At 43.2% G+C, this 13129-nt stretch overlaps 1 protein-coding gene across 1 annotated transcript in view; it reads right to left on the bottom strand.

The window, feature by feature from the left end:
* Positions 1-13129, bottom strand: part of LOC126417005 (kinesin-like protein KIF26A) — a 247829-nt gene that overhangs the window by 108588 nt on the left and 126112 nt on the right. Inside the window, exon 3 of the mRNA XM_050084892.1 lies at positions 4503-4790. Within this exon, the coding sequence (XP_049940849.1) occupies positions 4503-4790 (288 nt within the window). The remainder of the gene's footprint in view (positions 1-4502; positions 4791-13129) is intronic.

Below are 13129 nucleotides of genomic sequence, written 5' to 3'. Positions count from 1 at the left end.
GTCAGGAAGTCGTTTCTGAAAGTATTTGTATGGAGTGTAGCCATGTATGGAAGTGAAACATGGACAATAAATAGTTTGGACAAGAAGAGAATAGAAGCTTTCGAAATGTGGTGCTACGGAAGAATGTTGAAGATTAGGTGGGTAGATCACGTAACTAATGAGGAGGTATTGAATAGGATTGGGGAGAAGAGGAGTTTGTGGCACAACTTGACTAGAAGAAGGGATCGGTTTGCAGGACATGTCCTGAGGCATCAAGGGATCACAAATTTAGCATTGGAGGGCAGCGTGGAGGGTAAAAATCGTAGAGGGAGACCAAGAGATGAATACACTAAGCAGATTCAGAAGGATGTAGGTTGCAGTAGGTACTGGGAGATGAAGGAGCTCTTGCACAGGATAGATTAGCATGGAGAGCTGCATCAAACTAGTCTCAGGGCTGAAGACAACAACAACAACAACAACAAGATTTATATGAATTTAAGTTAGGGAGCTATAAACGTTCAAACTCTTACTGATAGACGCGGCGTATTGTTCATATAGTTGCCGACGTCTCGGAGAAACAAGCTTCCTCGACGCACTATTTGGAGTCATCTGGGGTTGTGGGTTCGGTACACAAGCATGATTCGTTACATGTTCCCCCAAAAAAAGAACTACTGGTGTTAACTGGGACGTAGTAAATCGTGCATTCGCCTAGCGCTAGCAACATGTCGTAGTACACGTTGTACGTGTGTTCTGTGTTTATTCCACGTTGTTATCCTGGCTGACAGTACCTCGTTTGTGCATTCCGACGGCCCTGTATGGGGCAGTGTAAGGACACATTATACAATCTCGAGGAAACCTGCCGCTGCGTGACGTCAGCAACTTTATATAAATCATGTTGCGTGCTCTCCTAAAACTTCGAACACTTCTAAATCTGTAACTATAATTCACAGGAATCCGATGTAAAATGTTTTGTGTGCAGTTGGCTTAGACACATAACATACACGATAGAAGAAGTAATGTTCTCTTTAAAAAATTACAGATCCTTGCTATAAGTCTCAGGAAAATAACTAAATAAACTATATTAATAACACTGCAGAAACAACATTTTCCTTTTCAGACCTTGTTCTGTAAGTTGCAAGGAAAAATACACTACGTAAAGCACCCTGTGTATGTTCCGCAAGCTACTGTACTGTGCGGAGGATACTTTGTTACAATAGTACTAATTTTCTGTCATATACCATTCTCATTTTGAGAGAGGAAAAAATTATTGTCTCTGTGCCTCTGCACATATCCTCCTTCTCCTCACCATCATGATCTTGAACAGTCTGCAGTACCAAGCTGGGTCTGTTTGGGAGATAAGCCTTGCCATCTAGTCACGTTTTCCTACCACAGAAGATCTTTATGCATCAAGTAATAAGGCCATCAAAACCGCGGTATTCTGGAGCTTGTGGTCCATCTAAGAGAAAACCATATGTGTCTTGCTGTATTATTGCTTTCAGTATCTTGTGTTACTCTACTATTATTTTATCCGTAATGCCGCATTTTAATTAGTTTGCGTGTCTAAGTCCTGGACACATGAAATGAATAAATACTATCTTTCTTTGTTCACTCTGGTCCAGTCCTCACCTCTTTTTTCAACACACTCCTCCACACTTATCAGCCATCTATCTCTTGGTCTCCCTCTTTGATTGTTTCCTTTGCATCTCTCTTTCATGTTCTTGGGAATCGTCTTGTTTTCCATTCCTTATCATCTTAGCCTTTGTGTTTGTACTTCTGAGGACCTTCATTTCACAAGCCTGTAATCTGCTTACATTTCTTTTCTTCAGTATCTGTGTTTCAAATGCATAGCATTGGGATGTAGTAACTTCTATAAACTACTTCTTTGCTTTTTTGTGGGACGTATTTTTTCTAAATCAGGCTCCTAACACTTCGCAGGAATGTTTCTGCCTGTTTGCCATGGTCACTGATCTCTTTCTCATTTCTTTCATTTTCCTATATCGCACTATCCAAGTACTTGATATTTTACGGACGTCAGATTTGTGGTAGGAAGAAGATCCTGACTGTAAGGGATAGGAGGCGCGTTTCACGGTTTGTGAATCAAAATAATTCCAAATCCGGCAGGAAATGCTGCATGCAGTGGATGAAGATCCATCCCAGTCTGTTAGTGAGGGAACCTTTCGACGGAAACTGCATGCAATGAAGATTTGGAATCATTCACGACGCAAGAGGCCATTACTCACATAGGCACATAAAGACGGCAACGGAAAAGTTCATCGGGCTGGAAAAATATGTGACTGATCTTCTGAACACTTCCCCCGCCCTATTACATCTCGATTGGCCTATAAAGTCACTTGATCTGATACCATAGAAAATCTGTGGAACATCTTGGAACAACGGGTAAAACGCCGATGTTAGCATCCCCGTAATTTGGCGCAATTGCGCAATGAAATCCTCCGCGAATGGCAAATCTGTGCTGGGCCGGGGCACGAACCCGGATTTCCGTCATATCGCGAGTGGTCGCCTTACCATTTGGCTATCCGCGCACGACTCACTGCCAATCCAAACTCCCCTAATGCCGTCAACAACGCGTCTACGACCTGTACTCGTACATCCAGTATGTATATTTCTGCACAGGTCAGACGTTGTCATGAAAGTCATTTGCTCGGTATCAGCATATAAATACGATATTACAGTGCCTGTGTTATCTGATTACGATGCAAAGTTCCTTTGGACACATGCATGCATCTCCAAAGGAACACACACAGATTGTCACTGTCGTCATTCCATTCTACAGCTGATGATTGTCCCTATTCGCAATTGCGAATACATTTAGTGTATTTCATAACGGTTGTAGTCGCCGCAGTGTCTGTTTATTTGGACATGCGTGCATGTGCAAAGGAACTTCGCATCGTACTCAGAATAACACAGGCACTGCAATATGGTACCTGCACAACTTTGTGGACACATTTCCTAATCGAATCTAGGCGATTATAAAATCCGGTGGCGGAATTACACGGTATTAAATGATGCTTGTAATGACTTCTGTAGGGGTGACTGATTTTTTGTCCGGTGATCTTACTGTGTGAAAATATTCAAATAGGTCACCGAAAGCAGTCATGGCGCGTTGTTGTTGTTGTTGTTGTTGTGGTCTTCAGTCCTGAGACTGGTTTGATGCAGCTCTCCATGCTACTCTATCCTGTGCAAGCTTCTTCATCTGCTAGTACTTACTGCAACCTACATCCTTCTGAATCTGCTTAGTGTATTCATTCCTTGGTCTCCCTCTACGATTTTTACCCTCCACGCTGCCCTCCAATGCTAAATTTGTGATCCCTTGATGCCTCAGAACATGTCCTACCAACCGGTCCCTTCTTCTTGTCAAGTTGTGCCACAAACTTCTCCCCAATCCTATTCAATACCTCCTCATTAGTTATGTGATCTACCCATCTAATCTTCAGCATTCTTATGTAGCACCACATTTCGAAAGCTTCTATTCTCCTCTTGTCTAAACTATTTATCGTCCATGTTTCACTTCCATACATGGCTACACTCCATACAAATACTTTCAGAAACGACTTCCTGACACTTAAATCTATACTCGATGTTAACAAATTTCTCTTCTTCAGAAACGCTTTCCTTGCCATTGCCACTCTACATTTTATATCCTCTCTACTTCGACCATCATCAGTTATTTTGCTCCCCAAATAGCAAAACTCCTTTACTACTTTAAGTGTCTCATTTCCTAATCTAATTCCCTCAGCATCACGCGACTTAATTCGACTACATTCCATTATCCTCGTTTTGCTTTTGTTGATGTTCATCTTATATCCTCCTTTCAAGACACTGTCCATTCCGTTCAACTGCTCTTCCAAGTCCTTTGCTGTCTCTGACAGAATTACAATGTCATTGGCGAACCTCAAAGTTTTTTTTTTCTTCTCCATGGATTTTAATACCTACTATGAATTTTTCTTTTGTTTCGTTTACTGATTGCTGAATATACATATTGAATAATATCGGGGAGAGGCTACAACCCTGTCTCACTCCCTTCCCAACCACTGCTTCCCTTTCATGCCCCTCGACTCTTATAACTGCCATCTGGTTTCTGTACAAATTGTAAATAGCCTTTCGCTCCCTGTATTTTACCCTTGCCACCTTTAGAATTTGAAAGAGAGTACTCCAGTCAACATTGTGAAAAGCTTTCTCTAAGTCTACAAATGCTAGAAACGTAGGTTTGCCTTTCCTTAATCTTTCTTCTAAGATAAGTCGTCAAGTCAGTATTGCCTCACGTGTTCCAACATTTCTACTGAATTCAAACTGATCTTCCCCAAGGTTGGCTTCTACCAGTTTTTCCATTCGTCTGTAAGGAATTCGCGATAGTATTTTGCAGCTGTGACTTATCAAACTGATAGTACGGTAATTTTCACATCTGTCAACACCTGCCTTCTTCGGGATGTAATCGGCCCAAATGCGATCTGGACTATTGTTGACTCGTTGGTTCTGTAACGTAGAGCTACTTGTTCACCCACCTGGCTGTCATCGTCGCAGTAGATGCCGTCGAAGGCGAACATCTTGGGCGCCGAGACGCCGGGCCGTCGGTCGTCCGGCGGCTGCTGCCCCCCTGGCGTGACGCCCCCGGCGAGCGCGGTCGTGCCCGGGTTGTGCAGCGCCACCTGCTTCTTGCGCCGGTCCACCGCCAGGATGGACGCAGACGCGGACCCCTCCTGCCCGCTGGCCGCCTCGCCGCCTCCTCCCACGCCGCCCCCAGGCTCCGCCGCGTCCACTGTCGCGCCTCGCACCCGCAGCAGCACCTTCACCTGCGGCACAACCACGTTCGTACCCTAAACGTACACTGCTACACAAAGGGGTTAAGCTTTGTGGGACAAACGAAAAGCTGCGTTACAGAAAGCAGCATGTCATTTCTTAATTGAGAGGAGTCTTCTGAAGTAAGAGCGATTTCAGGTGTGCCGCAGGAGAGTGTCGTAGGGCCGTTGCTATTCACAATAAATGACCTTGTGGATAACATCGGAAGTTCAGTGAGGCTTTTTGCAGATGATGCTGTAGTATATCGAGAAGTTGTAACAATGGAAAATTGTACTGAAATGCAGGAGGATCTGCAACGAATTGACGCATGGTGCAGGGAATGGCAACTCAATCTCAATGTAGACAAGTGTAATGTGCTGCGAATACATAGAATGAAATATCCTTTATCATTTAGCTACAGTATAGTAGGTCAGCAACTGGAAGCACTTAATTCCGTAAATGATCTGGGCGTAGGCATTAGGTGTGATTTAAAATGGAATGACCACATAAAATTAATCGTCGGTAAAGCAGATGCCAGACTGAGATTCATTGGAAGAATCCTAAGGAAATGCAGTCCGAAAACAAAGGAAGTAGGTTGTTCGCCCACTGCTTGAATTCTGCTCACTGGTGTGGGATCTGTATCAGATAAGTTTGATAGAAGAGATAGAGAAGATGGATCGGAGAGCAGTGAATTTAGTTACAGGATCATTTAGTAATTGCGAAAGCATTACGGAGATGATAGATAAACTCCAGTGGAAGACTCTGCGAGAGAGACGCTCAGTAGCTCGGTTTCGAGAACATACCTTCACCGAGGAGTCAAGCAGTATATTGCTCCCTCCTTCGTATATCTCGCGAAGAGAGCATGAGGATAAAATTAGAGAGATAAGAGCCCACACAGAGGCATACCGACAATCTTTCTTTCCACGAACAATACGAGACTGGAATAGAAAGGAGAACCGATAGAGGTACTCAAGGTACCCTCCACCACACACCGTCAGGCGGCTTGCGGTGTAGATGTAGAATCTGTCAAGTTGTAACCTCAGTCTCTCAGAATATGTCAAAATACTAGGGTTGTATAAAAAGTAGTGGCAACACTGCCATAAAATGATGTGCATTCAGTCCCGTGCGTGATGTCTGTAGCTGATAGCATTAGGTCAGTTGAAGTAGTGCAGTGAGCGACAACGGTTGTGTCTTAGTTAGTTGCAGTGTGTACTGTCTGAAAGTGCAGGAGACCAGTTAAAACGCCCTAGTTTAGGAAGCACGCGTCGTTGAAGATTGAAGTGGCTTGTGGTAGGAGCCCACAACAATGTTTTCAGGGACTGCGTGAGGCGTGTGGTAATCCAGCACTACCATAACGTATGGTGGCGAGATGGGTGAAAGTGTTTTAGGATGGCAGGGATGTCATTCAAGAATCGGTCCCATTCAGGACTCCCCCCTTCGTCCCCTCCCCCTCCCGCCTCCGGACAACATGACAACTGAGCTCCTTGCCTTCCTGTTGCATGTAGCTCGCCGATTACTTGCGTTCCGCCAACCTTCATGACAATGCACGATGGCACGCAGCGAACCCCGTGAAGGAGCTCCTGGTAGTGTTTGAGTGTGAGACTGGAACATCCACCGTATTCCCCCGATATCAGTCCGTGCGGTTACGAAATATTCTCAAAAATGAAGGAAGCTCTTCTTGGCATGCGGTACAACACAAGAGACACATCATCCATGCCATAGGGCGGTCCCTGGTAGACATCGATAGAGATGGACGCGCTGGGGGCAATCGGGATGCGGGGCGATTGTATTGAGACATAAAATATTGTGAACTCCTCTCAATAAAGTCTGGTAACAGTGTTGTCATACCTTTTTCCAAACCTTGTAACCTAAAGTCATTTTGGTTTTATGAATCTTACGCCGTGGTGTGTCCTCCAGAAGGTAAGGGGACACACCCTACATAGAAGAGCATCGGGCTGCCTATGACACAGGCGCAACGTAGGTTAGAACCCAGGGAGGGTGCACACAACAAGAACTGTGTTAAGGAGAGTACTCAATCTTTGAAGTCCAGATTTCATCGGTTTTTGAATTCTGAATTTTTAATATTGTTCTAATGGTATTTTTGAAAACAAACTTTTCGTACTCAGACCTCAATTTTCACTTTCCACATATTTAGGTATATATTTAGGTACATCAAGAATATATTGTTCAACAGTTCTGTTCATTCATTTTAAGAGAAATGTTACTACATTCAGTACTTCTTTCAAGTTTCAGACTTAAATTTTCTTTAATTATTGGTTCATAAATGCGATAATAAAATAGCCAAACTACATTTTTTGGTAATATTAGCGCATAGATATACGCAAATACCACAAGACTACTTCCTGCAAAAATTTCATTCAGATTGATTAATATTTATAAAAAATTTGGGATTAATCTTAGAAAAATAAACCTACATGAAATTGGATTTTAAACTTTTTTCACCGAGCGAGGTGGCGCAGTGGTTAGACACTGGACTCGCATTCGGGAGGACGACGGTTCAATCCCGCGTCCGGCCATCCTGATTTAGGTTTTCCGTGATTTCCCTAAATCGCTCCAGGCAAATGCCGGGATGGTTCCTTTCAAAGGGCACGGCCGACTTCCTTCCCCGTCCTTCCCTAATCCGATGAGACCGTTGACCTCGCTGTCTGGTCTCCTTCCCCAAAACAACCAACCAACCAACCTAAACTTTTTTCGAAAATAAGAGTATTAAAATTCACCAGTACCACATCAGTACCTTCGTACTACACTTGTACGGCTTCTTTTTCTTGTACTGTAAAGGGCATGGTAGCACTTTTCTGGAATTTTTCTTTCTCCGGGCAGCATCTGTCTTGTGGACTGCTTGACCCCTCGTTTTATTAGCAAACCTTCTTCTGTGAGGATGCTACAGGCATTCCAGGACATCTGCTTTCTTCAGTCTTCAAATATCCCATATTCATCTGAGAAGGAACTTCTACTAGACCCAAAATTATCTTATGTTCTTTTCTTTTTTCTTTAGGCAACTTGGACCAAATGACACTGTGCAAACTTCCAGTTACATTTTGTGTCTTGTCGTCAGAGTAGTACGTTAGATGTAAGTCTCTGATAAGACAGGAGCTATGTTGACCACTTTGGCAGCCGTCAGTGCGCCACAGACTCTAACGCACTCCATATTTAAAACATTTCTTAGGTGTACTTGAAATAAAAATACAGCAAAATCGTTTGGAATCTAAGAGTAAACACTCCGAGTACGTGAAGTAGCCATTAATTTCTTTTTGAAAAAATTGAAGCCTTAGGATGCAGTCCACCCGGAAGGTGGCCTCAACCGCTCAGTGTTTATTACACAATAATAATGTGTCAATATTTTGTGCGGGAAGTGCGAGGCCAAGAACGTCGTAATATCATTGAGCAGTGTTTACCCCCGAGACGCGTCAGTTGGTACTTCGCCTTCGTAGCGCACACGTCGGCGGTCAGTGATGCAGCACTTGCGTGTATTGCGACTGCAGTCGCTGCGTGCTGCAGGAAGAGGAGCAAGAGGACGGCGATGAATGTCTTAGAATGTGTTCTATACACTGTCATACTAACATAAGTTTCAAACAAGCCAAACGACTATCAGAATTCTTTAAGGATGAACGAGAGATCTTTCAACGAACTGCTGCACTTCATTACAACTTCTACAGACAGAAAAGATACTGATGATTTGCATCTGCACCTACATCTACATGACTAATCTGCAATTCACACTTACGTTCCTGGCAGATGGTTCTACGAACCACCTTCAGGCTACTTCTCTATCGCTTCCTTCTCGAACAGTGCACGGAAAAAGCGAACACTTGAATCTTTCCATGCGAGCTCTGATTTCTCTTATTTTATTATGATAATTAGTGATGGGATTATATGCATAATAAAAACCTTAAAATATGCATGAAAAATGCTTAAACATGCTTGAAAAGTGTCGAAATATGCAAAATCAAATAATAAAAAAACATGGTAGTTACTGCGTGCATTATGTCCGAAAATCGTACCCGTGTGTATCAATTATGAGGAAGAGCGCCAGTCACGGGAAAAATCGGTACTTTTAGAACGCTGATATTTTCTGAATAATTTCTGGTAGAGGTTAGCCAGAGGGCCTTCCTGGGATTATTTCTGAGTCACAGCGAAACAATCGATATGCACAGGACCAACTTAAAGATACATCGCACGTAGAGGGTACGCTCAAAAACTCCGTAATATTTTATTTAAAAAAACAACATACAATCATGAATTTTTTGAACAGCATTAACTTATAATTAATACTATTGGACCAAAGCAACATTTACAATTTATTTTATATTTTTCTACTATTGTAAACATAAACGACCAAGTACTGTTCCAAATGCTCGACAGTAAGATTGTGTCTTCGATCACTCAAAACATTTTTATAACCAAAAGAGGATCGTTCTACATCAACTGAGGCAACTGGGCAGTATTTGAATTTGGGTGCTGTGTTGGCACTTACTGTTTCCGGTAAAAGTTCACCCATCCCATTAATAAAACCATCAATTTGACTCAAGGGTTCGCCGGCCGTGGTGGCCGAGCGGTTCTAGGCGCTACAGTCTGGAACCGCGCGACCGCTACGGTCGGGTATGGATGTTTGTGATGTTCTTAGATTAGTTAGGTTTAAGTAGTTCTAAGTCCTAGGGGACTTATGACCTTAGAAGTTAAGTCCCATAGTGCTCAGAGCCATTTGAACCATTTTTTTGACTTAAGTGTTCAAAGCCTGGGTTATTGTTTAAAATGTTTTCATACTTTTCTTTAAGTTTTTTTGCGAATATCTCCTGCAACGAGGAGATCACTAGACTAATTTTATTCATTAACTGAATAGATTCATTCAAACCTTGAGTTTCAAACTTTTTTAATACTTGTAGGTGTGAGACGAAGTCTTTTGCGACGGCACTTATATGTAAAACATTCTCGTTTTTCTTGCCGTGTCAGTTCGGGATAATATCTCAAACTTTCGACGATAGCCTCCATCGTCATCGTCAGGAGCTGACTGTTCTCACTGATGCTGTGGTAACCTTATAAATCCCGTGGACGGCTTCTGATTGGTCGGCTAGTGATTGGCGGGCGATTACGTACTGCTGTAGCAGACGGTGCCAATGTGTGCGCTGGTGGTGCCACCGCTTCCGTTGGAATGTAAACCTTGGAAGGAATGTCTCTGCAGCTTCTCTGCATCAAGCGCTCCTTTCCATGAACCGCTCACATAGTATCCGCTATCACGGTTAAAGTTCTTCTCGCTCATTCTTATTTCAACAGCCATCTTAATAACAGAATTCCAGTGTGTGGAAGCTCGGGACAAAATTTTTGTTTCATCGAACAGTATTTTATGTTTATTCGCGAGGCTGTGCTCCGCAGTTGCCGATTTCTCCTGTTCTCTATAACTAATATGACGTTGGTGTTCTGCACAGCGGTCGGAAACGGTACGAATGGTCTGACCTATATAATTCCAAGGACCCTGAGGCCGAGACTGTCCTTAACAGGGAGCATCATCTCCTTAATTTTCTTAGGAGGACGAAAAATTGGACTCTTCCTATTTTGCTGGATACAGCGCCACAAAAAGGAAGAACCGCAATCGGTGTTTCATCCTGTGAGTGTGCAGCATTTTCACGTTTCCTGTTCTTGGAGAACGCTGCCTTTATATCGCGTGCACCATAGCCATTCTTTCGGAACACATAACTGAGACGGTTAATTTCGGTCTTCAAGTGTTCCTCGTCAGAAACGGCTTTTGCTCTATATACCAACGTATTCAAAACGGCTCTCTTCTGAACAGGGTGATGTAAACTCCGTGCATTAAGGTATAGATCGGTATGCGTCTCGGCCACTCTGTGTACCAAAAGCCGAGGGTGAAACCGGTGCTGGCACACAGCCTACTCCTCTCGAACAGCACCAAGAAGCCATCGAGCTTAACGTCCCCGTCCGACGGACGAATCACCTTCGATTGTGTCTCAACCCTCACTTCATGAGACATTGCAACGACGTTTGCAATTTAATCCTGGACAATGGGACTGGTGATCAGAAACTTTATACCACCATCTCTTCTCCCCTTGCCGGCCAAAAACAGGATGGTGTATATGAAAGTGGCCTGGAGAACAGAGTTCCAGGCAAAGGAAATACAATACTAACCTTACTATAGTAGTTGTTTAAAGTGACTAACATTCATCTATTGGCACATTTGGGCTCTGGTTAGCAAGTTCCTGAAGGCGGATCGAAGCTCGACTGCTGGAATTACTGCAGTATCGTACGAAATGTTCTGCTGCAGTTCTTGAAGACTTTGATATTTGTTGCTGTACACCTTAGACCCGAGGGCTCCTCATACAAAGTAATCGCACGCTGACAGAGCAGGTGACCAGACTCACCTCTGCTAACAACTCTTGTCATGCGTGAAGATTGTGTAAATGTACTCCAAGTTACAGCCGGCTGTATGGGCAGTTGCTCCATCCTGTTGGAAGTAACTGTAGGTCTTTTCCTCCTTCGTTAATTCTGCCACAAATGGTTTCAAAATGTTGGCAATGTAACTCGCCGAAGTAAGCGTCTGATGGCATGCAGAGACTGCACACCAAACCCAAACCCGAACTTTCTGATCATGCAATGATGTTTCGTGGAAGCTATGCGGATTCTCCGCTGCTCAGAACCTGTGATTCTGCTAGTTGACATAGTCACACAGTTGAATCTAGGCTTCGTCAGACATGAAGATGTATCCATGACCAAACCACTCACTGTTACCTCAGTGAACAGCCACTCACAAAACTGGAGGCATTGGGGAGCATCCGCTGATTTTAATGCATGAGAAACAGACACACGGTAGGGATGAATGTGGAGGTCCAGGTGGAGTATTCGTCCGCATGATCAACGTAATACGCCGGTCTCTTGCGGAAGGTATCGGGTTGATTTGATAAGACTCTGACGCATTTCCAAGTGTACTGCAGCCACATTTTCTGGTGTGCGACCACATTTCGGAATGTTTTTCACTTGTTCAAAATAGATCCTGTCTGATGTCATTTTCGAATCAAGCGTTGCATGGCTATCTTTTCTGTCACTTTCACACCATTAAACTTCTCAAAAAACAACTGACCATAGCGTTTCCATGATTTTATTGTTACGTAGCTTTCCACAACGATCACCCGCTGCTCCTCTGAGAGGACCATCGTCCCCTTTACACTACTCCATTCACACTGACACAGCCTGCACTACACTCTCGATCGGTGTGGATCACTTGGTGGGCGTTCAAATGGTGCGTTACAGGGTGTGGTTATAAGCATACGTTCACGTCAAATCGTATGCACTCGTCCAGGCCATTTTAATTTGCCGCATCCTGTACTTACAGTGGGGATTTCATGCACCACCACTTCCGAACAGGATTATCTTAGTTGTGTGCGTTAGCGGCCATGGCTACTGAGGTGGGTTGATAAGCCATACATATTATAAAAATGGATGCATTTGTACTTATATATGTATGTGTGTGTGTGTGTGTATGTTGCACATCTCCTCCTAAACCACTAGACTGATTTCAATCAAACTCGGTACCCATATTGCTTATGGCCTGGAGAGAATCACTGTGAATAAGCATCTAAATATCAGAGAGGCGGGTTGGGCGTGAAAAAGTAATGTAGCTTACTACATGCGGCTTCACAAAATTTATTAATGCAGTATTTGAGAATGAGAGCATTTGGTGACTTGCAACGAACTTTATACATAATTTCAAACCTTTACGGAACTTTTTCCTCGCTGACAACCCCACAAACTGATGAAAGGAAAGAAGTTTATCGTTTACTACACTTTTGATGTTCACGCTGTAAAACCACTGCATCAGGTGTGACGATCTAATGTATTACCTCTTTCTACTAACTGCATTCATGGCACTTTTTGCAGACAATATTCACCTATATAACTGAATTTTCCTGCGCAATTACATCATTATACGCCACATAGCTTAGGAGACACGCCGTCATAAACACTGAGATGCGTGAAAAATAACGCATAATGCATCACATTTTACTTTATTACATCTTTACTGCTATCTCTATTTGCAACACATCTCTCATACAGTATCCAAATATACCACTGGATGACCCAGCAAAATTATATCATTGTAAAACATACAGTTTAGTAGGTATGATCTCATAAACACAGAGCTGCGTGAAAACGAAACTGCAGGGTGAAATTCACTTGAGATTCAGGTGAAATGTGTGTCGAAACCTACGTGGAGTATGTTAAATATATGTGAAATGTATGTGGGCAAAACTGTGGGTAAAAAGCTTCTTCTAAACACCTAAATCCGTTTCGACTAAACTTGGTACACATATTACTTGCTATTTGG

Source organism: Schistocerca serialis, chromosome 8, assembly GCF_023864345.2.
Source record: "Schistocerca serialis cubense isolate TAMUIC-IGC-003099 chromosome 8, iqSchSeri2.2, whole genome shotgun sequence".
Taxonomy (NCBI): domain Eukaryota; kingdom Metazoa; phylum Arthropoda; class Insecta; order Orthoptera; family Acrididae; genus Schistocerca; species Schistocerca serialis.
Note: the sequence above shows the minus strand (reverse complement) of the source record. Positions and strands in the feature narration are given on the sequence as shown.